The sequence below is a fragment of the Kogia breviceps genome, chromosome 1 (genome assembly GCF_026419965.1).
Source record: "Kogia breviceps isolate mKogBre1 chromosome 1, mKogBre1 haplotype 1, whole genome shotgun sequence".
Lineage (NCBI taxonomy): Eukaryota > Metazoa > Chordata > Mammalia > Artiodactyla > Physeteridae > Kogia > Kogia breviceps.
This window is the reverse complement of record NC_081310.1, coordinates 108681062-108708962: the sequence shown is the minus strand read 5'-3', so window position 1 is coordinate 108708962 and position 27901 is coordinate 108681062. Positions and strand designations below refer to the sequence as shown.

At 32.0% G+C, this 27901-nt stretch overlaps 1 protein-coding gene across 1 annotated transcript in view; it reads left to right on the top strand.

Annotated features, from left to right (window-relative positions):
- COL11A1 (collagen type XI alpha 1 chain) overlaps positions 1-27901 on the top strand; it is a 199301-nt gene that overhangs the window by 109225 nt on the left and 62175 nt on the right. The window contains exons 31-41 of the mRNA XM_059061934.2: positions 356-409; positions 5197-5250; positions 5384-5428; positions 5563-5616; positions 5732-5776; positions 9296-9349; positions 15461-15514; positions 19970-20023; positions 22692-22799; positions 23193-23282; positions 23544-23597. Coding sequence (XP_058917917.1) covers positions 356-409; positions 5197-5250; positions 5384-5428; positions 5563-5616; positions 5732-5776; positions 9296-9349; positions 15461-15514; positions 19970-20023; positions 22692-22799; positions 23193-23282; positions 23544-23597 — 666 coding nt within the window. The remainder of the gene's footprint in view (positions 1-355; positions 410-5196; positions 5251-5383; positions 5429-5562; positions 5617-5731; positions 5777-9295; positions 9350-15460; positions 15515-19969; positions 20024-22691; positions 22800-23192; positions 23283-23543; positions 23598-27901) is intronic.

Below are 27901 nucleotides of genomic sequence, written 5' to 3'. Positions count from 1 at the left end.
GTTGGAATGATAAGATCTACATGCAGTTCTAACTACATCCATTAATTTTAAATAGTATTTAATGTTCGTAAAACTTAGGTGATTTCTTAGCATATTCTTTAGCTCACAAACAGTCCTAGAATTCTTTTTACTCAGTGTTCTAGATAACAGAGGTTAAGTTAGTGAACATTATAGAATTAACAACATTTTTTTCTCTATTCAAATTAAGAAATATAATGAAAGTAAAGAATGGCAAAAACTTGCAAATCTTCCTTTCAAATGTGCAAACATGTGGTTCTAACTTCTAGAAAATTGACTAAAAGCATCATTTAAACTTAATTCATCTTAGAATTGATTATTATTATTTTAACTTTAGGGGAAACTTGGTGTTCCAGGATTACCAGGATATCCAGGAAGACAAGGTCCAAAGGTAAAATAATTAGCTTGATTTTTACAGTTTATCAGCCTTTTGTAGATACACTTAAAATTAATCATCTATGGTTACCTTTCAGTTTGTAATATAGAAATGATGAATCCTTAAAATATAATCTTATAAGGGAAAGTCAGAGGCGGTGTGGGCACCTGGAGTGCAGAGAGTTCAGAGATCCTAGGTGATTTTGGATTGGAGTAATTTAGAGACAGACTCATGAAAGGAAGGCACAGTCAGCCACTTCCTTGTAAGTTGAATAAGGACTATTCCAGGGCAGTATATTAATATATATAGAAGTTTTAAGTAGATGACAGGTGATGGATAATAGCTTTTGATTTCCTTTCTGGTACCCTGAAGGTTTGAATTACCACTTATATTTTTTTTAAAGAAAGAATGACTCTTCTTTCATCCTCTTTATTTACCCTCATTTCCACAGAACTTGTTTCCTAGGGCTACTGTAACAAATCACCACAAACTTGGTGACTTAAAACAACGGAAATTGACTTTGTTACAGTTCTGGAGGCCAGAAGTCTAAAATGGAGGTGTCAGCAGTCCCATGCTCCCTCCAGAAGCCCTGTGGGAGAATCTGTCCTTGTCTCTTCCATCTTCTGGTGGGCCCAGGCACTTTTTGGCTTGTGTGCAATCTCCAACCCCTTCTTCCCACAGAGTTTTTTCTGTGTCTGTATCTTCTCTTATAAAGACACTTGTCATTGGATTTAAAGACCACTTGGATAATTCAGGATATTCTCATTTCAAGATCCTTAACTTGATCACATCTACAAAGGCCCCTTTTTCCAAATAAAGTAATATTTGCAGATTCTAGAACATTTGTATATTAGATATATCTTTGCAGGGGCACCATTCAACCCCTGCACTCAATGCACTCAAATTCTATTTTTGACTATTTGAAATATACATATTTTAACAAAAAAGAAGATGTTTTAAAAATACATGTTTACCTTGGTGTACTAATTTTCCTCGACCTAATTATAAAACCTTGCTAAGGCTGCATTTTATGTATTGACTAGTTCCAGTAAACGGTTAAATGATTTAATATGTAAATTTTGGTTCATAATATTAAGGTAATTATATGCACATTATCTATCTATCTATGTATTATTTATCTACCTATATCTTTGTCATCTATCTATCCCTGTTTGATCCATTCAGGCTAGACAGGTTTAGTATATAAAAATACATCCTGGTTGGGTATAATAATCCCCAAATATATATTTATTAATAAGTTTCACAGATAAACAATGAGAGACAAAAATATCCTCCCTCCTGACTAATGTGAACTGCATGCACTTGTGACTCATCATCATGTGGCAGCAGTATTTTAGGCTTGCTATGTGGTTTTGTCCTATAATATTTCACTGAATTTCTAGAATATATATTTCCTTGTATGCTAGGAGGTAATTGAGGCTTTCTAAAATAAGATTCATTTAATCTATTATTTTAAAATAATGCAAGCATCATTTATATGTTTCTGCCTACATTTAGAACACTGATTAATAATTTTTACCTTATAAATACTGTCTCTAATACATTGTCCTGTCACCTAGTTACCTGCCTTTCAAATGTCAAGCATTTTAACAAGTGCTTTGAGTAAAAGAAGATATTTACTTCATAACCCACAACTTTAAACTATTATTAGATTATTTGGTAAATTTTTTATCTAATTACTAAATTGAATTGCAATGTGGTGGTGTTTAGATTTAAGAATGGAAAACTTTTTTTACATGTTACATGAATGAGTACAGTTTTCTATTAAGTGTTTATTTGACATTTTTATCTTTTTCTGTTTTTCCTAAATCAGTCCTCTATTCAATATTCATTGACTTATTTTTGTTTACAAAATGGACCAGAATGACTAGAGAGAAATATTTCTTCCTAGAGGAATCAAACATTTTATTTTTACCCTTTAACCTAAATGTCTGAAATTTTGGTCTTTATTTTTTTCTATTACTTTTCTTCATAACTTTTTTCTATGGTCAAAAACATTTATGTTTCTCAGTTCTAAAACAATAAATGATGGATACATCAAAGATCAAAGATAGCTTCATATTTTTTCCTATGTGGAAGCCAATGAATTTTGAATAGATTTAAGTCTTTATTGTACTAAAAATGAAATTCAGCTGCTAATCCCTTTCAAGCAACTTAAGGACTATAATTAGGCAATATAATTTATCCAATATCTTACTAGTAATATAAACCATACTGAGTATTTAAAAGATGCACTGCCATATGCACTATAAAATGATAGCTATTTCAAAAAGTAAAATCTATTTTAAGGTAGGATTCATTTATATTTAAAACAGAATTTAAAATAATTTTGAAATTTTCAGTTCACTGAAAAGAGCCAATTTCACTATTAACCTTTGACTTTTTGGCCTTTTGTTGGCTGTTTATTTTTTCCATTTAAAAGCAGATAATGTCTTTTCATGGAAACTGTATATTTTGGTGATAATTTTTATGTGAGAAAAGAAGAAGAATATGTCCATATATTACAAACTGTTTAGTTAGTGGATTGGACATTTTTGTCTATTTCCCATAAATTTCTAAGAGCAGAAACCATGTAAGAAAATAAATTTATTAAACATGAAATTGATGCATAAGAGCAATTTATTTGAATGGAGTCTCTATAAATGTGTTTGTGTTCTACTCAGGACAGATGAATATTTGTCCTCAAATTGAATTTGATAGAAATGAATTACTTTCATATTGGATTATACTCACTTGTCAAATTCCTAGAGTAGTCACATAGTAATATTCTACCAGGTATAACTATCTGATTCTCTCTAGAGAAAGAGAAAAGGCTTTGAAAGCCCTTCAAAAAATGTCATTTGCAGACATTTTCCCCCATTGTTTATTACATGTCCTAACAATTGTCCTCAGGTTGATCACATAGTGGTCTCTATAAGCATGAATTAGAATATATTGCTAAACAGGTCCTAAAAAGAAGTTTAGCAGCTCATACTAAGTTTTGTCCATCAAATCCCATAAGGCTGCATATACAATTTTCCTGACTTGTGGAGGAAATATAAATTATAACATGCATTCTGTATGTATCACCTGGGGAAATTGCAGGGTCCAGGAATGCCATGCCAGAGAGTCTGTCTGAGTATGTCTACAGTGGGATTTGACAGTCCACACTTTTAGCAGTCACTCCAGATTATTCTGATACAGAGGAGACATTTATCACTTAGAGAAAGGTTACTGTAGGTTAGTTCTATCCAAATGAGTGTAAACAGAAATAGACTCACAGGCATAGAAAACAAACTTATGGTTACCAAAGGTGAAACGGAGAGGGAGGGATAAATCAGGAGTTTGGGATTAAGAGATACACACTACTACATGTAAAATAGATAAACAACAAGGATCTTCTGTATAGCACAGGGAACTATATTCAGTATCTTGTAAAAACCTGTAATGAAAAGAATCTGAATAAAGAATACAGATATACATATGTGTAACTGATTCACTTTATACCTGAAACTAATACAACATTGTAAATCAAAAACAAACAAACAAAACAAAACACAAAGATGTATTCAAGTCAAAGAAGGCTTTGTTACATCTTCCTCAATGCATGGGGAAGTGTGTAAAGTCTGCAGTTCTATTACTCTTTGCTAGACATTTTACACATTATTGCATTTAATCCATGCACTGGTCAGAATAGGAAAATAGTGAGTGTTTGGAAGCCCCCCCAGCCCCCCCCTCCCAGGGTCTCATAGTTATTGGTAAGTTGAGGAGCAAGGATTGAACCCTAATCTGCTCTACTTCATGATACAATGACGAGGCAAACCAATCACAGTCATGTTCAAAGGAATCTCTCAGCAGATGAGAATCTGGACATATGTACAAGGTAAAATAGGGGAATCATTCTATTTGTAAAATGTAGCTGTTTGTGGATTAAATTACATAATGCTTTTACAGTGCTTAGTACATCTTTAAATAATCATTATTTATTGTTAGCTGTCGTTATCATTTTTATACCTTGCTTTCCTTTATTCCGATTTCCTATAAATTTCAAAGTACCTGTAAGATGCAGATGATTGCTCTCATTTTGTAAAAGAAAAAACTGTACTCATTATTATACTATAGTAATGTACCCAATTACTTAGGTGAATGCATGACAAACATAAGTCTTGAATTTATGTCTTCAGAATCCCACAAACAGATTTTAATGCTGAACTGTCTGACATAGACTCTCAGTTAAATCTAACCACATTCAAACATCAAACAGAAATGATGGAAGAAGATTTTTAGTCTTTATGATTTGACCCAGTTCTAAAGGTGTAAAATACTCAACTAAAAAGTGATAAGTATAAGAATACAATAATGTTAATTCAGGAAAATATTTTATAAAATTCCTATTTTAATATTTGATTATTCATGCTTGTGAAAAATAAAATTTTTTTCAGAGTTGAAACAAGTATGTAGAATTATAAGTCAAAAATTTATTTTTAAAATTATTTATTTTATATGAAATGCCCATTAATTGCTGTTTACTAATATGAGAAATGATATATTTGATTAATTAATTTCCTTAAAGTTAAAAACTAAAATGTTTTATCAATTCATGTTTTCAATGCTTCCAGGATTTCAGGTGTCACTGTAAGTTCATTTCTAAATACATGAATGGAGGTTGTATGGTATCTTAAATTATATTTTTGATTTGAATGCTACCAGCTTGCGAGAATCATTGTGTTCCAAAAGACTTTCAGCTTGTGGCTAAAAATGTTAGTTACTGTACTCATTGTTTATTATTTTTATTTTTGTAGGGTTCCACTGGATTTCCTGGGTTTCCAGGTGCCAATGGAGAGAAAGGTGCCCGGGTATGATATACAAGTATATTGTTCTGGACTATATAATATAAATGTTCTTACATGAGTACCTATCTCTTAGCACCAGACTCACAATTTACTGTGGTATACTGCGTATTGAAACTGTTTGAACTGTCTTTGGCAGGGTGTAGCTGGCAAACCAGGCCCTCGGGGTCAGCGTGGTCCAACGGTAAGTACCTTGATTTAAAATAATGATTTTCATTTTTCATTTAACTCTGCTATTTTCTTCAGAAATAAAAACTGATCCTGTGCCTTTAGATCTGCTTGGAACTAGATCAATTTCATCTTTGCTCTTATGTGTAGGGTCCTCGAGGTTCAAGAGGTGCGAGAGGTCCCACTGGGAAACCTGGTCCAAAGGTATCATCAGCACTTATTCCATTTGGGCTTTCCTATAAGTTCCTCTTCCAGAGGATGGATGTTAACAAAAGGAATCTAAACTGATTTTTTCTGTTTTTTGTGTTGTTGTTGCCAGGGCACTTCAGGCGGTGATGGTCCTCCTGGCCCTCCTGGTGAAAGAGTAAGTACGATACAGCCATATCTTATAAAGTAAATATTAGTATGTTGCAAATGTTTAAATTTCTGGGAAAGGTTACAGTTACATATTTCTGCAAATACATGTACACAATCATCTACAAAATCTAGTCAGAGTTTAAAAAATTCCTATTCTTTAATTTACTTTCCTAAAAAAAGCTTAATCAATTATGTGCTATTAATTTTGTTATAGAAATGAGAGAATTTATATGTCTAATTGGCCTATGATATCAACTTTAAAACAAAAATAATTGTTTTCTTTTAAATACACATGTAACACCTATGCCTTCTCCTCCACTCCTCTTGCTTTCCATCCTGATTCTCACTTTGTTCCTGGAGCTGGCAGCAGCATTATGCTGGTAAAATGCAAGCTACCAGTAGCCATTAAGTCACAATCAATATACATTCAAATCAAGATAAAACATCTATTCCAGTAAATAGGAAAACTATTTAGTAATTTGATTTTCAATTGGTATAAAATAAAGCTAAATATACATAAGTAAGCACGCCCTTTATTTGTTTGTTTTTTTTTTTTGGCAAAATATAGCATTTTTTGTAGCCAGATTTTTTAAAAGCTATCATCTTGAAAGAATTTTAAATATTCTGTATTACTGACAAACAAATTAGATCATGACTTAATATTCTATTTTAATATTATACATTTTTATATTATTGAAATTTATAATATATGTTTCACAAAAAGTAAAATAGAAATACCCTCTGACATATAACTTAAAACTGAGAATAAGTAATTTTTTTAAATATAAACTTTCTATTTGTGACAGAAAAGTCACTAGATTGGACTCAAGAATAAACATTTAATTCCAGTTTTTTCAAATCTTTGGTTCAAATTTAATGAACTTAACTTTCTATTAAATGTTTCTCACTCTTGATGAGCTATTCCTAAATTAAGTTCATCCTGTATATTTTGACTTCATAAATAAAACAATACATTTGAAATATTTTATGTCAAAGTCATTTTAATAAGAATATACAGCTAAATTAATTAAAATGGCTAAATCATTAAATGGAGTAGAACCATTTAACAAATTGTAGCATAACTAAGAGTCTTGTCTTTAAAGTGCAAACTCTTCTCTTTACATATTTTGTTTATACATTCCAAAATTTCATGATCAACTATAAATCTTTATGATTTTATTTTGGGACACAACAGTGTAACCCAAGAACATGATCATTTGTAATTGTAAAGACACTTTCAGATTAAGAAAAGTATATTCTAATGATCAAAGTCAGGTTGATTTCAAAAAAAATTTTTTAAGTAAGCTTGAAACCATTTTCAAGAAACATTTATACATGTTTTAAGTATAAAGAATATATTTCTTGTGTTCTGTGTAGTTGATCAGACATTTTCTATCTAATATATCCTCATTTTCTGCAAAGAATTTTAAGTATCATGAACTATTTATTATGTCTTAGGCACACAGTTGAAGAACAATGAAAGTAATATCACAAAAATGTTTTCTTCAAACTATATGACTTGGGAGGTTCAGGGAGAGAATTTTGCAGTACCATTGGATTAGAAATGAAAAATACCCATTTTTGCCCATTTCAAAGGTCTTCTTTAAAAATATATTGGTGTGTGTGTGTATATATATATATATATATATAGTATTATATGTAAAAATTATATATATATATAAACACCCATTAGGATATTCTACAAGTTAAATATGATCCCTCGTACTCATGATTTGCAGAGCATGGATGCCTGCTATTAAAGACTTAGTTAATACAGCTTTTACTTGGGTCTAAGATGATTAGATTTAGCAAAAACAAAACAAAACAAAATAAAAACAAAACAACTAAGACACCCAAATAAACTGAATTTTAAGTAAACAATGAATAATTTGTGGCATAAGTACGTCCCTTGCAATATTTGGGACATATTAAAATTATTCATTATTTATCTAAAATTTAAATTTCATTAAGCATTTGGTATTTTATCTGACAACACTAATTGGGTTCCAACACTATCTTTACACACTGAGTATTTACATAATTTCTACCTCACGTGGAAACTATTTTGATTAATACAAAGAGAGTGTGTCAACATGTTTTTGTGTAATTGTATATAGAAAGACCCACTTTTTCTTCTTTATTTTCTCTGGAGAAGTGATTTTTGAAATTTTTCTTAAAGAAATTTAAATTCAAAATAAAATTTTATTTTGAAAAGGAGCAAAAAACTAAAAGTAAAGAAATGACAATTTATGAAATTAGGATAGTAGAGCTTACTATATAACCTAAAGGAATACTATATTTTAAATTTTGAATTTAAAATGGTTTTTGGTTTATAATTTTCTTGCTATTATGATAGATATTTAAGAATGATAGTTTTATATTTTAATGAGAGTACCAAAATTTCTAAGTTCCAAATATTTTCCCATTGTTTTTGGTAATTACATGAGATATCTATATTTTTAAATGACATATCTAACTTTGAAGTTTCTTTTTGATTTTAAGATGTTGGTAACAGCAATAATTTGTTCTGATTTCTGAACTAGCATTGGCTTGAGAATCATAATGAAATTTCCTGTGGGAAGGCTAAATTGATAAATTGAAGAGAGTAAATAATATTAAAGATCAACTTTAGTAAACTTTATTTTTTATTTAAGTATAAATAAATCCTAACCTAATTGTATTACTTAAGAAATTTTATGTATATTATGTTCCATTTTATATATATTCCTTTTAGGAATATAATTATCATGTTCTGGTCATATAAAGGATTCTCTTTCACCATCCTTTTGCTGCGACCAACGTAGTCCTTGTAATAGGGTCTACTTTATGCCTTTTAAAGATATGTAAATCTAAGTGTTGAATAATATAGTTAATTAAGCGTCAAGTCAAGAGCAATATTATAAATGTATATTTGGATTTAATGTTAATGAGAATAATTATATAATAATGTTCTTTTCATCTTATCTACAAAAGAAGTTTATACATGAGTAAAATGAGATAGTGACATCCTCAGAAATAAATACGTTTTAAATATAAAGATTAGTTAAAGGTATCCTCTATGGTCTTTTTGAGATAGTCACTTATTTTTTTCTTTTAATTTTGTATGACTGTAGAGTCAGAACATTTATAGAATCAATTTTAAAAATAATTTTTCTTTTTGGGGGCTATGGACTTGAAATATCCTCCATTTAGGGATGTTTGTAGCCAGTGTTGAAAGTAGATTATCTACAGGGTTCCTGATACATCCATGCTCTATTCACTTTTAATATGAATTCTAAATATTTACAGTGTTCTTCAGCTAAGACCATTGATGTGATGTGCAGTTTTGAGTAGTGAATAGTGTGGAAGATCATCCATTTTGCTTTTAAATTACCATAGACTATCCTGTTGTAATGCAATAGTTCTGCCATTATGGTAAAGAAGCTGTATTTTATATTGTTCTTTATCTGTAGAAATAAACTGCAACATGTAAAGATGTGCCTTATAAGGTATATTCTTAAATTTCCCCACTGCTTTTTCTCTTCAGGGTCCTCAAGGACCTCAAGGTCCAGTTGGATTCCCTGGACCAAAAGGCCCTCCTGTAAGTGTCATGGTTTTTCTTTCTCTTTCTTCATTTGACAGTGTTTTCAAATTTTGAAAGTCATAGCTTTTATATTAAATAATATCTAGGTACAAATATGGATAAAAATTCCTATAAAAACAAAATTGTGCTTAATAATGCCAGAGTATGTATTTTCAGCTTATGAAGTTTATCAAATGTTTCTGAATCTAATTTAAATATATCTTATTAAATATTCCTTCAAAGTATATCAAAACTAGAACAACATGAATATAATTCTCTCAACTACTCTTCTACTGCAATGAATATTATTGACAGCATTAAAAATCATTACTGAATCTTAAATATTTGGCATATCAATTTCTTTTTTAGCTTCCATTATCCAATGTATCCTTCTTCAAAATGTCACTTCCTAAACATCCTCTAACATTCTGACATTACTTATATCACATTAAGATCTATTCATTTGTATTTACTATTTTTGCCTCTATAATGTATTTTTCTTAGAAAATGTAATGATAACCCTTCCTGAATCATTTCCTTTTTATAAAATTTGTTTAGAACCACAGCCTGTAGAATATCTTCATCAAATATTTTCACAAAGTTAATTGAAATCTTTTACTTTCACACAAATATTCGTGGGGATATAGGACATGCTCAGTGCTCAGCTGCCTTTTTCTTTCTCTCTTTTTTTTTGGCAACCTATTCAGTTTATTTATGAGTTAGAATCAACTTACTGTCTTAGTCCATACTGGCTGCTATAACAAAAAAACACAGATTGTGTAGTGTATAAACAGTAGAATCTATTTGTTAGAGTTCTGAAGGCTGGAAGTCCAAGATCATCATCCCAGAATGGTGAGGTGAAGACCCTCATTCGGGTAGCAGACTTTTCACTGTCTACTCTCTGGAACCTCTTTTATAAGTCACTAGTTCCATTCATGAAGGTTCCATGAAGGTGACATAAACATTGCCCAAAAGTCCCATCTACTAATAACATCACCTTCGAGGGTTAGGATTTCAACATCTGAATTTCAAGGGGACACAGACTTTCAAACCATAGCACCCACCTGTCTAAGGAAATTGTTCTCACAGTGTGGTCTCTGGACCAGACGATCAGCATGGCTTTCAATCTGTTAGAAATGCAGCGCCTTGTCTCCACCTCACTCATCTAATCAGAACTCTAGGAGAGGGGCCCAGTCTGTGTCTTAAAGAACTCTCTAGATAGTTCTGATGCATGCTAATGTTTGTGAACCACTGTTCTAATCCAGAGTAGACAATTCTATTCAAACTTTAATGTGCATGTAAATCATGTTGGTATTTTGTTAAAAATGTAGATTTTAATTCAGTAGGTCTGGGATGGGTCTTGAGACTTGACATTACTGGCAAAAGTCTAGATGATGCCAACGCCAGTGGTCAATGGGCTGTACTTTGAATAGCAAAAAAGGTTTGGCTGAGAATAAGACCAACATAGTTTGAATATTATCTATGCTGTAGGAAACTCAGTATAGTTAAAATTTTTAGTCAGTGATTTGAGAACCAAATGTTTTCTCAATGTAATAATACCAATAGCTAATTCCTAGTGGCAGTTTTACTCACATCCTGGTTATTTTCACTTAGCGGCACATTGATATAGATTTTTGGCTGAATATTTTAAACTGATTTTTGAACTGAATCTTTTTTTAAAATTTTTATTGGAGGATAGTTGATTTACAATGTTGTGTTGGTTTCAGGTGTACAGCAAAGTGAATCAGTTATACATCTACATATATCCAATCTTTTTTAGATTCTTTTCCCATATAGACCATTACAGAGTATTGAGTAGAGTTCCCTGTGCTATATAGTAAGTGCTTATTAGTTATCTATTTTATGTATAGTAGTGTGTATGTGTCAATACCACTCTTCCAGTTTAATCCTCCCCCCTCCTTCTCCCCTGGTAACCATAAGTTTGTTTTCTACATCTGTTGAACTGAATCTTTTTGGCAAAACCACAACATGCACCTTGTGAGAGGAAGTTATGTGAGGATTTTTATATATGCCAATATTTCAAAAATTGTACACACCAATGTTCTCATTTCTAATAATTATATATAATATAAATAATTATAATTAGTCAAATATAGTCCAGTAACAATTTTGCATAAATGAACTATTCAGAAAATTATAGATTAAGATGTTAGAAATTTAAATAAATGTTACAAATGATTATACTTTTAAACATGTTGAAAATCATTTATAAGTAAATAAATATATTCTCCAATTTTTAAAAAATTAATTAATTAATTTTTTTGCTGCATTGGGTCTTCGTTGCTGCGTGCAGGCTTTCTCTAGTTGTGGCCAGCGGGGGGTACTTTTCATTGCGGTGCACAGGTTTCTCATTGCGGTGGCTTCTCTTGTTGCAGAGCATGGGCTCTAGGTGCAAGGGCTTCAGTAGTGGCTCACAGGCACTAGAGTGCCTGCTCAGTAGTTGTGGCGCACGGGCTTAGTTGCTCCACGGCATGTGGGATCTTCCCGGACCAGGATGGAACCCATGTCCCCTGCATTGGCAGGCGGATTCTTAACCACTGCGCCACCAGAGAACTCTTGTTCTCCATTATTTTTATGTTGAGTTTGAATAACCCCCTCTTTCTCTGATTACTTTCAAATGTGATTTTAGCTCACATATTTTAAAAATGAATTATTTATTGTGAAATACTGACTTAAATGCTGAAACTCTCTTACTTTTTAAAATAATTTTAGACACTGTTTAAAATATTATTTTTATCACTAACAGTCTTGCTCTATTACAGCACACATATCAAGAAAACTTATCTATATATTGTGTTATGAAAGGATTAATACAAATAGCTAGTATTAAACAAAGGATAATATAGATACTGTCGGCATATAATATTGCTTACTCACTATTTCAGTTTTGTTCCAAATGTAATATTAAGTCATGCAAAGTTGCACATACAGAGAAGTGAAAATACTGTTGCAAAAATGATTTTGCACATAAGATTCTTTCATAAGTATTTTGAAGCCATGTGCATAATCATTGTTTAGCAACATAAAATCCAGTGATATGTGTAACTTCAACATTATCATACCATTTATATTTGTACAAATTGTTAAGAAGTTTCCCTCATGTAATATAATTTTATTGCCAAGAAAGCCATTTTTTCCTCAAACTTTTTCAGTCGCTTATCTCACGTATCTTTCAACAAGTTTTGAGCCGTTGATCATGCATGCATTTTGTCTCTAAGGAGTATTAGAAGTATAATAAATGCCTACGCTTGAGAAACATGTAGTCTGCTTGGAAAGACATGACACTGTTAAGGAACATTGCATTCACTGCTAAACAAAATGAGTTTTATACTCTATTTCTCTAACAAATGAAACATTAGTGCGTGAAATAAAAGTACCTATCATTTCTCTGCTATGTAGTTTTGTAACATGTAAGAAAGAACTGTCTTCATTTCTTTGATATTTAGGAGGGATTCAGGTAGAGGTATAGAACCAAGCTCATCCTCTTCCTTCGAATTAATTGATTCATTTTCATTGTAATCAGGAAATATATATATATATACACATATGTATGTTAGATATATACATGAAAAATAAATGAAAAAATATATATATTCACAAAGACACATGTGGAGTATGGATTGAGCACTTGGAATGTTCATGTTTAGAGTCTGTTAATCTCATGCCAGTGTCAGCATATAGTTATCCAATTTTAAAAATTAATTTAGGTGATTAGGATTTATAACATGACTACTATAAGATACATTCTATTTAGAGAAAAGTCAAAACTCAGTGCCAATGTGAAGTGAAAAACATCTTAACATTTATTTATAAGTGTTGTTTCACAGATTGCTTTGCTGTATATGCACCCTCCCCCCATTTAAATGAATTTGTTGTCATTACTCTTCACCAACACTGTTAAAGGGGTAGTGTACTTTGATCAATAAAATTATTATATTTAAATTAATGCCATGAAATTATTTGGTAATTAATATGCTTATTTTATTGGATAGTAGTGTGAGGCCATTAAAATTACTTAGGATTAATCACTTAATGTTAAGAATAAATACTTAAGAAAAATGATGATGATATGAATTCTTTATATAGTCTGTTTACACTGCTCCCATAGGAGCAGTCATTAAAAATCATGTTGCATTCATCCCATGTGACATTTTTTAGATGTAAGATCACTGTTTTAAAGAGTTATAATATTTTGCAATAAAAGTGTAATCTATACTTTTCACACCAGCAAATATAACAAGATATTTAACTTTTATATTTACAGATTTGCTAAAAAAACATGTAAATGGCTTATACTGATTGCAAAACTCACCATTTGAGATGCACTTTAGCGTGGTGGGAAAAAAACACCTGACTTATGTTTATTATCCTTTAGCTGTCACCCTCTATAATTTTAGTTAAAACTTTTACTACTGCCCTCAATTAATGGTATATTTATTCCCATATATATCAAAATAGTGATAGAGCACAAGATTTGTTTTTACCTACTATTTTGAAATACTGAACCTAGATGAGGTCCACTAGCAATCAACTACTTATTTATGTGTCTCACCTCTAAACCGAGAACGATACACCTAATGCCTAATACATAGATATGTAATATATGTTTATTTTATTTTATTTTATTTTTTAACATCTTTATTTGAGTGTAACTGTTTTACAATAGTGTGTTAGTTTCTCCTTTACAACAAACTGAATCAGTTATACATATACATATGTTTCCATATGTAATATATGTTTTTGAAAGAAGGGATGGGTAGATGATATCCAAGAACATTTGGGGGACTTGGTTAAAAACATTCCAGTTTTGGTCCTTTGGGTGGATGGGAATAGAATCACTGAGATGATTCTGGAAAATATGAACAAATCACTGAGCAAACTATGATATTGTGAAATATCATAACAGGCTTTAATTAGAGCTGGTAATTTAACCAGTGTGTCAATAAAGATGCAATCAGGAAGCAGAGCTGGTACTAGTCACTGTCGGGAAGGCTTTCCACTGAAATGTTATAACCAAGGTAGAAAAAGTCTTATTCCAGTGGGAAAAAAGCTGTCTGTGAAAATGATCTTATTTTGAAATACTTTTTTTCAAACTCAAATTGATATTTGAAAATAGCTTTATGTAAATAATGTATTTTTAAATAAATAAGTAGGTTTATTCAAATAATTAACATACTGTGAGAGGTATACCTGTTATCATTAAAAATGTTATTACAGTGATCATTTCTCTTCATTTATCCAGACATTCTCACCTAAGAATATCTCTGCCTATACTTATTATACATGTATGTTTTGAAAACTGAACCTGGTGCTTAATGATTTCTAAGTAGGATGAATAATCCATAATGCAGTCTAAAGACACAATCTATTTCTACTAAGTATCTAAAACATAAGAACCTCACAGAGTTGTTTACTTTAAGTACTTAGTTAATGGCTTCATTTATTTTTTCAGTCATGACAAAGACAGCATCCTTTACTGAAAGTGATAACATAGTAGATGTGCTCTCCAGTGTTTAATAAACATTATGCTTCCAAGAGGGTATTTAAGAAAACCTGCTGGGAAAAGTTTGTCCTGATGACTTCTAAAATTGAGCCTTGCACCTTGTTTCCTTTACTTGAAGCAACTGCGAAGTAAAATGCCATTGTGTATAAGTTTGTATTTCTTTCACATTCTTGTCAGTCAGAAGCTCAGACCACCACTAGAGGACACTATCTATCTCTGGTATCCAACTCAGTGCACAAGAAATTGTATTAGGAACACATCACCAAAAAGAGGGAAAAATATTCATTTGTCAAGTACTGAGGAACTAACATTTTTACAAAAATAAAATTACAAAGCAATATGAATATGCTTTTTGAGAAGAAAGATGCTAATGAAATTTAAATATAAAATATTCAGATTACAGTTGTACAATTTTCTCCTGGTCTCATTTATAGCTATAGATATGCTAAAAAGATATATATACACATTCTACCGTATATGAAGTCAATAGAACATCAAAATAAGATATCTAATGAAGATATAAGAAAATTGCCTAACATGTATTTAGATTGTAAATAATTCAAGAAATATTTATGATGTTCGATGTTTAATATTTGTGATTTCAGGGACCACCTGGAAAGGATGGCCTGCCAGGACACCCTGGGCAACGTGGAGAGACTGTAAGTGACCCCAGTCTTCTGATTCAAATTTTCTATCTCAAGCACTTCATAATTTCACAGAAAGATATTTATTATTAACAAGTCAATTACCAGGTTAAGGACAATGGTGAAATTAATTCCATTTAATCTTTTAAAAATATATTTGAAATACATAAATAGACCTATGTTTGTATCTAAGCATTTAAATAAATATACTTGAGGACATGGATGTTACTTGATTTTCCTTATTTTCAATAACAGCACTTTAGGGATAAGCTGATGGAAAAGACCTCATTGTCTTTCGGATACTTCCATAAGGTTGTCAGCCTTGACCCTTTCACATAAGTCTTTGTTACAGATATATTCCACCCTACCCTTTCACCTTTCCACTCTCTAAAGGAGACACATTACAATAAACTGTGCAGATAATATATTCTTCTATTCAGAATTAAGGGATGAAATATTTCCTGCTGTTGGAACTGTAAGGCTGTAATTGGTCTAGAACTATGTCAAATGCATTCTCTCCTCTCAAGTAGGAAAATGGAAATGGCAAAAAAATGTAACTTAAATTATGGGGAATACAACATTAAATACATTCTCTGAACAACTTATGTGTATAACAGAGGTGGACAGCAGGGAAACTGGCAGCTTAACTATGGTTTAAGAATCCTGGAAGTTTTGTTTATTTAATCTTCCACTGTTAACAAAACTTTGAATCTGACTGTTGCAGTGGGATGGTAGTCTAATAAGAAATCATCACGGATTAGCATGTTTCCTTGGAATCAATTCTTGGTTCCTAACATTGATTAATTTTATCCAGATTTCTTAAGGAAACCACAGACTACCTTTGACTGTGTGGCTCAAAATTATCTTAGGGTATTCTGCCAGCATGAACATATATTAGGGGTTCAATAGAAATACTGGATAACAGATCTGAAAACATGATGATTTTCTACATAGGATAAACAATCTGGCAGCAGCAGCCAATTCCTGTTTTGCTCACCAAGTGACAATTCTTAGTGTAATGACTTCTTAGTTTTAGTCAGGTTGTAAACTTCAAAGTCTTGGATTACAAAAGCAAAATGAAGAATTATCTTAGTGAGACCAAAAAGTAAAATTGTTTGGGTTTCCTCTTGGGAAAGACATCTCCATGATGAGCAAGAAATAAACTCTCTAAAGGATAATCCACATTCAAATGCATTCTCATTCAAATATTGCAGTCAATCATTTTTAACTAAGTCATGGTATAGTTTCTTGGGAATACCTCTCAAATATTTCCAAAATGTCTTTGAGGAAGGAGAACCTAGAGAATTATCATTATAAAATCCCTTTTGACTTTAATCAAGAGCTTCTGCTTCTATCCAAAGTAACCATATTATATATAACATTTAAAGTTAAAGTGGAAAACTAGAATATTAACTAATGTTTCTAGGATGGATATTCTCATCTAGTAGTTTCTTGTAAACAACAACTAGAATTATGTCTGGAAAATTGTATTCCTGATTTCAAATCCACTTTAAGAACAATAGTGAGTCACCCTATCATCAGGAACCTTTCTTTCTCACCTTGTTCTGTGTTGATTGTGATTCAAAAGATTGTCTTGTCCAAGAGTCAGAATCTAGGGCATCTATATTTTGATATATATGTTTCCTTTTTTTAAAGAAGAAAGTATTTTATTATATTTGAGATTTGTCCCCATTCAGAAATCCTTGAATTGAAGGTTCATTCTGACATCTTACAATTTAAAGCTTTTTAAGACCACTAGGAATAATTAGAGATAGTCTTTATTATACTGAAACAACCCACGTTTGTCTCAGAAACACAGTGCTAAATCATGCTTTGACTGTAGAGGTGATCAGAATAGGAGTTCCATTTTTATTACTCATGTATCAAATAAACTTCTGTTTTTCAGGATTTTGAAAAACATAATTTAACTTTTTATCCTAAAATTAAATGGCAAGGAAAGTCTTATTACATGACAGTATTAGAATAATCACACTCCATTTTGATCTATAAAAGTTTTCTTGTACATAGTTCATTTGTAAGATCCTCAGTGTCAGATTTATAAGATACTTGCAAAACTCTGAATGTTTTGAATGAGCTGGCGTGTGGTCAATGCTGTTTCCAGCTCCTTCCAAATCTGTTTCTCACTCAGAGGTACTAGCACCCTCTTAGAACATATGAGTACAAGTCTGGGTGGCAAATTTTTCACAGAATTTCCTCAGTTAAGTGTTTATTTTTAATCAACTAATTTTCATAATTGTTATTGTGATCAATTTCATCTGCTATTCTTGCTCTAACAGTTACTAAGGAAAAATCTTCATAAGACTAATTTTTTAAAGTCCTGATTGCACTTACATCTTTATGTCAAACTCTGTGATTAGAAATTGGGCAAAAGGTGATCCACACAGAGGGAACAGATTATACAAACATGTGGTACATGGCTGTTTAGGGAAAGATGAGATTGTGTAGACTTGGTAATGGATATTTCATGACATATACTTTGCAATGAGTTGAATTGATTTGCTTTTGTGGCATGATAACAAGTGGACAGGTGAGTGAACCTGACTTGAAAAACTGTAGTGGTCAAGGAAAGTGGCAAGTATAGTTCAAATAAGACAGGTCTACTAGACAAGAGAGAAGAAGCTGGATTTGTGAGTTTCTGAGATGACATGGTAGGATTAAATGACTGAGTTTGCAGACCTGAGGAAAGTCTGGGATCTGAAGTCACTTTGTTAATAAAGGGAGAGAACAGAGGTAGAAAATCAAAGGAGAGGATTCATTCAGTGAGAACAATTTTGAGAATGTTAAGCTGAGGAAAAAGCATAAGAAGGCATTGATAACAATTGTGATCATGGAAGTTATTGAGATCATCTAAGGAGTAGCTAGGATGTGGGACTAAATACTGTAAACAAATGATAAGAGTAACAGCACTAAGAGTTGTTAGCTCTCAGTGAAAAAGAAAAACTATATATTATGTATATATATAGGCTTACATATGTGGGTACAAATTTCTACACCATTAAGTTCCTGAAAAGTTAAAATTAAGCAGTCAAGCTAAGTAAATGCTATAATATATTTCCCTGGAATTGATCCACTTTGCTGTTGTTATTGATAACTCAAGTGGAAACCTGATGGTCTTAAGAATTAATGTATTTTTTAATAGATCTTTATTGGAGTATAACTCCTTCACAATACTGTGTTAGTTTCTGTTGTACACCAAAGTGAATCAGCCACATGCATACATATATCCCCATATCCCCTCCCTCTTGAGCCTCCCTCCCACCCTCCCTATCCCACCCCTCTAGGTCATCGCAAAGCACCGAGCTGATCTCCCTGTGCTATGCTGCTGCTTCCCACATATCAATGCTCCTCTCACTTCTCTCACTTTGCCCCAGCTTCCCCCTCTCACCCCATGTCCTCAAGTCCAAAAAAAAAGAATTAATGTATTTTAAAAATAGGAGAAATTTGTTTTCTTTCCCCATGACATCAATTAAAATAATTACAGATTCTTTTCCTTTTTCCTGCTTTTAAGTTTTATTTTTATAAATAATGTAATCACAATTATCTGGAAGTTCATGATACAAGTGTGGGGCTAGTTTCTGCTCTTTGCTTTCTAACTTTCTTATTTCCAATCCGATGTTATAATGAATAAAACTTTTGCAAATACTATTTGCTTTAATTCAGTTCTTTGGCATGTTTGTCAGTATTTTGAATCTTTATCCAACTGTTAAGCGCCAGTTAACTCACATGAGAAGGAAATTTGCTAATCATAATACAGTCATGCAGAATGAATAACCCAGGAGTCTAGAGAAATATAGATACCAGAATATATGCCCAAAGGTCTTGTTTAGTGAGTACATGTGCTCGCATCTACTGGATTTTATTCTAATGACTGCATTATATGCAAAGTACATTTGTAAGTATATTCTTTGGGTTTTAAGAAAGAACACTGATAAAATGTTGAAATAATGACAAAGCATGCAAAGCCTTCTTTTTATAAATTTATTTTTATATCTTGTTTACTTTATGAGATTGTTGGAATGCAAGAAAGAGAAATGCATTAATATCACAGACTGTAGATTTATCTCTGTATAAAGAACCAGTGGACTGTTTCAAAGAATGTCTAAATCCTCATTTATTTCATCCATAAACGTTTGTCGATTAAAATTTCTATGTTGTCTGACACAGTGAAAGAAGGCTAAGAACACATGTTTGCTCGAGCTTCATCCCATTTTCTTGTTTTCTTTTTTAAGCTTACTGAAAATAATCATAGGACTACAATGTACAATAGTGAAGATGTTAAATTTTCAATATAAAAAGAACTGGAATGTAATAATTCATAGGCATTTAAAAATAAGTATTTTTAGCCAAAAGATGACTTTCCTTTAATGTGAATTATTCAACTATCTCAGAGAATTTTAATTTATGCTTCGTGTCCTGGATAGCTTTTATAGATTTTTTTTTTTACTTTAGGGGTTTCAAGGCAAGACCGGCCCTCCTGGGCCAGGGGGTGTTGTTGGACCACAGGTACGTTCCATTTACTTTATTTTCCTAACAAGATTTATTTTCTTGTGTATATTTTCACCTTTGCTAAGTTGTGTAAAATTTGCTCATTTTATTGTGAAAAGTTTTTAATTGAAATTTATGTATTTTGGATGACATTTAAATATATAATTTGCCTACATCAGATGAACTTCAGCAAACCATCAGTTAGCTAAAGCAACTTTTCAATTGCCTGAATGAATAAAAGAAAAGAATAAAATAAATGACAATAAGTCAGAAAGTTCACAATGAAAGTGACACGAAAGCCTGATCGTGGCATCATTTGCTAAAAACACCACATAATTTTTAAATAGATTGGCCATCATCTTTTTCGGGGATTTCAAATTATAAAATGACCTTAGTTTTCTGAGTATAAATTAGATTTAGAGGTATAATATATTAGAAATATAAAGCTTCTAACATAATTCTTCTAAAATGTTAATATTTGCATTATATTACATGTTTCTTAAAATTTTTTTCTTCATAACAATGATTTCCATCAGTGATAAAATATTAGTGTATAATCTTTGAGTATATAGAAATAATAGCAAAGACAAGTAGCTTTTTCAAGGGAGATGGCAGAAAGAATCTCAAAAATTGATGCAGTGTCCTGAATTATAGTATTAACTACTTATAGAAAATAATTCACAGGGATAGAAAACAATGTTTTTATTCTGGTGTAGCCTATTCAATGGACAAGACACATCTAGTTTATTCAGCTGGAATTTTACCCCTGCTAATAACAAATTATAGCAAAAGAGCAGTTGATTGAGTGTTTTAATTATTTAATTGCTTTAAGTAGCTTTTTCTCAGCCTACAATTAGTTCTTAATACTTTGTAACTCAAACACACACCACATACACACAGAGAAAAAAAAACTGCTTCTTCTTTCTAGGAATATGTGTGATAGAAGCAAAAATGAAGAATTCTTGGATTCGTTGATCCCTTTTATTTCAGAGATCACTTTTGAGCCAAGGGAATTTCTGTTTGCTACTTTATAAAGAAGAAAACAGTGTGCATGATGCTCTTTTTGCAGACTTCTGTGTGTGTGCTGAGCCTTCCTTTTAACTGCGTATCAGTTTTAATCTTTTAAAAACCATCTAAATAATTGTTTTCTTCTTTTTTCCAAACAACTTCACAACAATTTTCTGTGGAAAAATCTAACTGAAAGAACGATTCCTATTATGTTATTTATCTATGAACAGAAATAGAATTAGGGCCCCAACTAGAATGTAAACAGCTTGGGACTTAACTGAACATTTCGGGTCCTCACAAGTTTGAAAATTCATCTCTGCCTAATGCAGACATCTGGTTTCTGAGCCCCATGTTCTTTTTTGTCTCCCTACTTTAAGGCATAAAAATAACAGGTGTGTTATTGAATATGCATCTTCATTGCATTATTTTTCTTTATTGGTCTTTTTAAGAAAGAAAATTCTATAGCCTTTTTCAAATGTAATCGTATTTTCATGTTAGGACAAAGGAAGTGATTTAATAGGAGCAATCTTGATTGCAATACTTGATACTCCTTTTTTTGTGTGGTCATGTGAATCACCGCTCATTTTTGTCTCAGTGGTGATAGCCATTAAATTAGGATGAGTTCTACATTCCTTACTATTGAAATTCTGATCAGATGTTTAAGGAAAAATTCCTTTGGGGAGAAATGTTTATGCATTAATGATAAGTTGGGGACCTTCAGCAATACATAATTAAAGGAATTTAAACCTAGAAATGTACACTCAAATTCGGGATAGATGTGTTTTTTATCCAAGACCCAAAAGTAAGAATCTGTTGCATTTTTAGAAAAATAACAGAGAATGATATTCCATAAGCAACTTCAATAACACATTCCACTGTTTAACAATCTTAGCATCTGGAAACTTTCCCTTTATATATCTTTAACTTAAATCCTTCATTTTGCTTTTTTCTAAGTGGAGATAGAGAGCAACTGGGCACCATTCTCTATTTACACTTGAAATAGCACCACAAACCAGCACCACTCAGGGGACACATAAGTGACCTGACATTTTTCACTTTGGCATTTGCATCAGTTTAAGGCAGTAGGCTATTTGTTATAGTCTTGGCCGAAAGGAACTGCCAACCCAAACTCGTGATCTTCAGGGTCCCCTTGCCACGTTGTCTAGACTTTGTCAAATGAATGTAGATTAACAATTGGAAGGTCTCCAATCATGGAAATTCCAAGGAGAACCACTTTGGTTGTTTGGGTTCCAGGGGACCTGAGCTTATTATCAAGCAGTGATTCATTGAGTAGTGGTACCAGTGCCTCTTTTACTCTTAAACTCATTTGACACCTAATATAAAAAGAGGGGAGGGTATGAAATTATAGTGAAAAAACAGTTTTCAACAATACTTGGCCTCACTCTGAAACAATCTGGTATTAAACAAAGAAAACAGCTCTTTGAATTTATCTATATATTTCCCTTATACACTCAGATTTTAACAAAGATTACACATAATCTTTCAGACTTCTACCAGATAGTTTACTTTCAGTGCTTTATATGCAGTTTTGTAGGACATAATGAAAAAAATTGAAAATGATAAACCTTTGTGAAAGGGAGTGATACTTGTCTTGGGTTTGTGTTATCTTTGCCAAAAATAAAAGAGAAATTTAATTAAGTTTGTTTATCCAATTTAGGGACCAACTGGTGAGACTGGTCCCATAGGTGAACGTGGACATCCTGGTCCTCCTGGCCCTCCTGGGGAGCAAGGTCTTCCTGGTGCTGCAGGAAAAGAAGGTGCAAAGGTACACCATGCTCAAGGAATTTTCTTGGCTGAAAATATCCATTTGCTTTTTACTGTAGCTTCTCATTACTTGTCCATAGATTCTCTAAATGTTGGTGTAATATTTAAATGAATGTCAGAAAGATATGTCAGTAAAATATTCAGTTTATTGTATCTCAAGGCATGACTGGACAATATATAAGAACAGTTAGTTCTATTGACCATAAAACCATCCATTTATATACACTCAACTGTGGATAGTAGTTCATTTTAATGTATATGACATTCCACACAATACTCTCATCATTAAACGGTATTCAGGCTTTACTCACAGTAGTTTAGAGGTAATTACAATTTTGTTTCTGGAAACATGTAGAGTTTACTCTCTATGATGGATGTATATTATATTCTTTAGGGTGACCCAGGTCCTCAAGGTGTCTCAGGGAAAGATGGACCAGCAGGACTACGTGGTTTCCCAGGTGAAAGAGGACTTTCTGGAGCTCAGGTATAATTAACATATTAATAAAATATGTGAATAACATTGCTTATTAGAAGCATTTTTTTAGGTCTCTCTCAACTAAATAAAGATTCATGAGTAATTAAAGGGAAATATGTAGGTGTATGCATTGGTTGTCATAATACGTATAGCAATATACATTAGTGTCTGGAAACACTTCCTAATATTCTCATTTTATCAATCATACATCTCCTCCTATTTATATTCAATTCACATCAATTCATTTTCTTTGCTTTTCACTTTTCCCAGGGTGCACCTGGACTGAAAGGAGGAGAAGGTCCCCAGGGCCCACCAGGTCCAGTAGTAAGTATGATTATAATAAATAGCCATGCTATCCATGATTGCAAATTACAGCTCTTCTTTCAATGCTGTCATGCTGTGATCCCACAGTGTGTGGAAGAGAAAATAAATACATGTCAATCAAATCAGTCAAAGCCTGGTTTCTACCCGTTGCATGGTCTAATGGGTGCAGAAACAAAAGAGTTTAGATGATTGAAAATATTTATTTTACCACTGCTGTCAGGAGGTAAAAGGAGCTATCTCGCTTCTTACAATCCTGAGGAAATAAATCATAATTTGTCTGATTCTGAGTACTTAATGAGACTTAAATTTTATCAATGCTCATTAAAAAAATCCTGTAAGTGTGAAAGGCATATATCCATTTTGTATATTATCTAGATTGCTTTATTTAGTCAATGTAACCTTGTGAAATAATCGGCAAATGAGTAAATATCAGATTTTTATTTTCTTGAGATACATATAACCCCCCAGAAAGCATTAGAATACAGCCTTTATTTTTTTCCATTAATTTACCTTCATTCTTAGCTGTACTGTGTGAAGTTACCAATAAGAGCCAAACTACCAATTTTAGCAGTTTCTTCTCATTCTCCATTTTATTTCACCAATCTAAAAGCTGAAAGTTACCTTAACTTGCATCTCAACTTCTTTATATAACATATTGAAGTCATACTAGTTCCACCTCCAAAATATTTCTTTAGTTTGTCCCCTTTTCTTCATTTCCACTACCACCACATTTGTTCAGACTCTTTTCATTTCTCTCTTTGCTTAATAGTATCTTATCTCCTTGACTCTCTTTCTTACCCTCTTCTGTTTGTTTTGCCCACTGATTGTAGAATTATAGTTTAATACACAACCTTAACTCTTCCATTCCTCTGCTTATACATATCTCATGGTTCCACACCATCTTTGGAAACCAAACTCCTTATAAGTTTCTTCAAAATTTGATCCCAATCACTATAGTCTATTTTATTTTTCTTAAGGCCTACAATTCTAATTCTACCCGATTTAATGCACTGAATTTCTTGCTTATCATACTACTACAATCTTTATACTTTGCAGAGAATATACTTTATACTTTTCTTCTTCTTCCAGGAAATCTCAATTTTCCTTTCTCTGTTTGAAAAAAATCCTACTCATCCGTAGAGATCAAGCTTAAATGTTAAAATCTCTATAAGGTCATCTTTGGACAATTTGCTTCCATTTCATATATTAGTGAAATTTCTCTACTCTTTGTGCTCTTTGTTATGATTTGCATTTTAGAAATTGCATTGGAATATATTTGGTTGTCTCTTTCATTAGACTGTGAGTTCCTTATGTTACTTTGCTTACATTCACAGCACAGTGCTGTCAATATAATCATTCCATACCTACCTGTTTAAATTTATCATATATCCTGATATTGGAGTAAAGCATATATAGCATGAATAATACTGAGAACATAGCAATATAATCTTTGGCAGACTGATTAACATTATATTTAATCTGTAGATCATACAAATGTCATTACAATGATTATGGTGGGTATGGATATCTGATAAGGATTTTTTAAAAAGAAAAATAAGACTTTTCAGTAACTATATTTGATATTCATAAAATTATATAGAACATTTTAAGATATCCAGATAAGTTAGTGGTGGTAGCATGAGTAGGAAAAATAGTTGAATAAGACAGAAGTGCTTATTTGAGCATAGATAGAATCTTCAAAATTTTCAGTGCAATGCAATCTATTTATCCAGAACTTCAGGTTCTAAAGTGAATTTTATTTTAGAATATGGATGCATTTTTTAAGATCAATGGTTATTGCATCTGTGAAACCTGAATCATGAGCACAACATTTAAATTGTTTAAAGGTATTTTTTAGGACCCAAGCAAACAATGTTATCTGAGGTCTTTGGACAGTTGAAATCAATATATTTGTAGGGTACGTAATATGCCCAGGAGATAGAGATATACTTTAATAGAATATTAGTCAACAATTATCCAGTTACATGTGAAAGAACATAGTAAATATGATCAAAAAGATCTAATATTTATTCATTTAGTATCAAGAACTGTTTATTTGGCAATTACTACTTACTTCCCTGTATACAATTAAGCTCTACAGAAGATATACCTCTAAAAGACTTAAAATAAGGGAAACAATTTTGAAAAGAAACACGCCAAAGATGAAATAGCACTATAAGACAGTCACTGATTAAATGCTTAATGATATACAAATAACAAATATTAATTATTCAAGGGCAGGGGAAGAGAAGATAAATCAGTAAAAGGGTCATGCAGGAGGTGGCCTTTGAACTTGGCTTCAAAGAGTATAGAGGATTACAAAATCATTAAGATCTAGAGAATGATACTAGGAAAGGGATAAGGTGTTTAGGGAACATCTGGTCTTACCAAAGTGTGGCACCTTGGGAGAGGGACTAAAGTGTGATGAATTCTTGCTAGGATCCAGGTACTCTGCTATGTATTTACATAATATAATGCTAAAGCAGAAATATAATATGCCATATGATTATTGAAGCTCTAAAATGCCAAGTTGAAGTAATATGAAAATTTGAAGTTTTTGGAGTAAATGGAGTAAAAAAAAAAGTTAAAGTTTTTTGGAGCAAACAAATTTAATAAAGTTTTAGGGAAAAAGTTATCATTAGTGTGTAATATATAGCAGAGATGAGAGAGACTCATTGAGCATAAAAGTTCAGTGATCAATGTCATAATATGAGTGAGCCAATGATAGTGCAGTGGGAAGTCAAAGGCCAGTGCAGATGGAACAAACACTAGGAAGGCAGGATAGTAGGATTTATGACTAAGATTGGATATGGGCAGTGAGGAAAGATGAAAACTGAATGATGACTTCAAGCTTGTGTCCTTGGGGGAATGACAATTTAGTGATGCCTGGTCAGTTTTACCTGGTCAGGAACAACGACAAACACAAAACACTCTCACACGAAAGCTGAAAGCCTCTTAGTAGTCACAAAAGATTTTAAAAGGCTTTTATACTTTGCTAATAGAAATGCTCCACAGATGCTGACTGTGAGTTTATTTATTTGGAATTAGAATCTATTCTTACAATAAGTTAACATACCCAATTCAGTAGGCATCAACCAATTAAAATTCTTCCTCAAAGTTGTTGGAAAAGGAACCACTACAAGGAAAGACATCATCCACATTTATTAGTTCTCTATGCTATTACTGTAATTGCTATAAAATATAATAAAGAGGTTCATGATGATGACTCCTACTCCATAACAAGTGCTAAACAAGCCTCAGTTTACTCCAGTTAAAGCAATTACATGCATGTGAAATTTGATTTTGAAATTTTTAAATTCCAAATTACCAAGATTAAAACAAAAGTTGTTGATTTTCTAGATGTAAACTATAATTTATTCAGAAAATTTGTTCATGTTGATTCTCATTTTTTGAGGTTAAAGACTTAGCGGGATTATCTTGCAATTGATAGTAAAAGCAAAGAATAAGGAGCACTGACTTCTTTGGCAAGAAAGATAACATGTTCTATTTTGCAATGTTGATCAAAGATGTGACATCAAAATATCAGAGGAAAATATCTGGTCAGTTAGTGAGAGACAATGAAATTGTAATGCATAGGGATAAAGGTGTAAAAGTATCCTGTAGAACTCCTGAGTTTGTATCAATCTCATATTAACTTTACCTTAGGGATATTGACCAAGTATTGGTAAGTGCAGGACTAAAATTCACAGGAACAGAGAGAGATAGAGATTCAGCACATATGCATACTAAGGAAAAAATATTAAAGTGGTGAGTTCTCTAAGGAAAAAATGTAAAGAAAGATGTGGATGGTAAAGGAAGTAGAAAAGGGAAAGGAAATTATTAAGAGTATTTATTCTTGCAACTCATGCTAAGAACTTTATAATTGTTATCTTATTTGATTCTTGCAACCTGGCCCAGTAGATCTTCCCATTTTTAAAGGCAAAGGATCTGAGACTTAGAGAAGGTAAACAATTTGCCCAAGTTCATAGTCCTTTGAAAACGAAACACCACAGCACATTACATAGACCCATTTCCAGACATGTGTATCTCTTACTCTGTAAACATTGGCCTAACATTCTCTCTCTCTCCCTCTCTCTCTGTCTCTCTCAGTTGCAGTTTTCCAAGTCCTCTTCATCCTTCTCTATTTTGGTGAAAAATTTGTCAAAAGGAAAAGAGTTAGAGGAGCTAATATTACAGCTAACTAGGCTTTAATATTCCTATATGTGTTCTTTATAATCATTCTTAACTTGAATGAATCAAAGATTAAACTGCTTAAACAGATGTACAAGTTGGATCCTTAATGA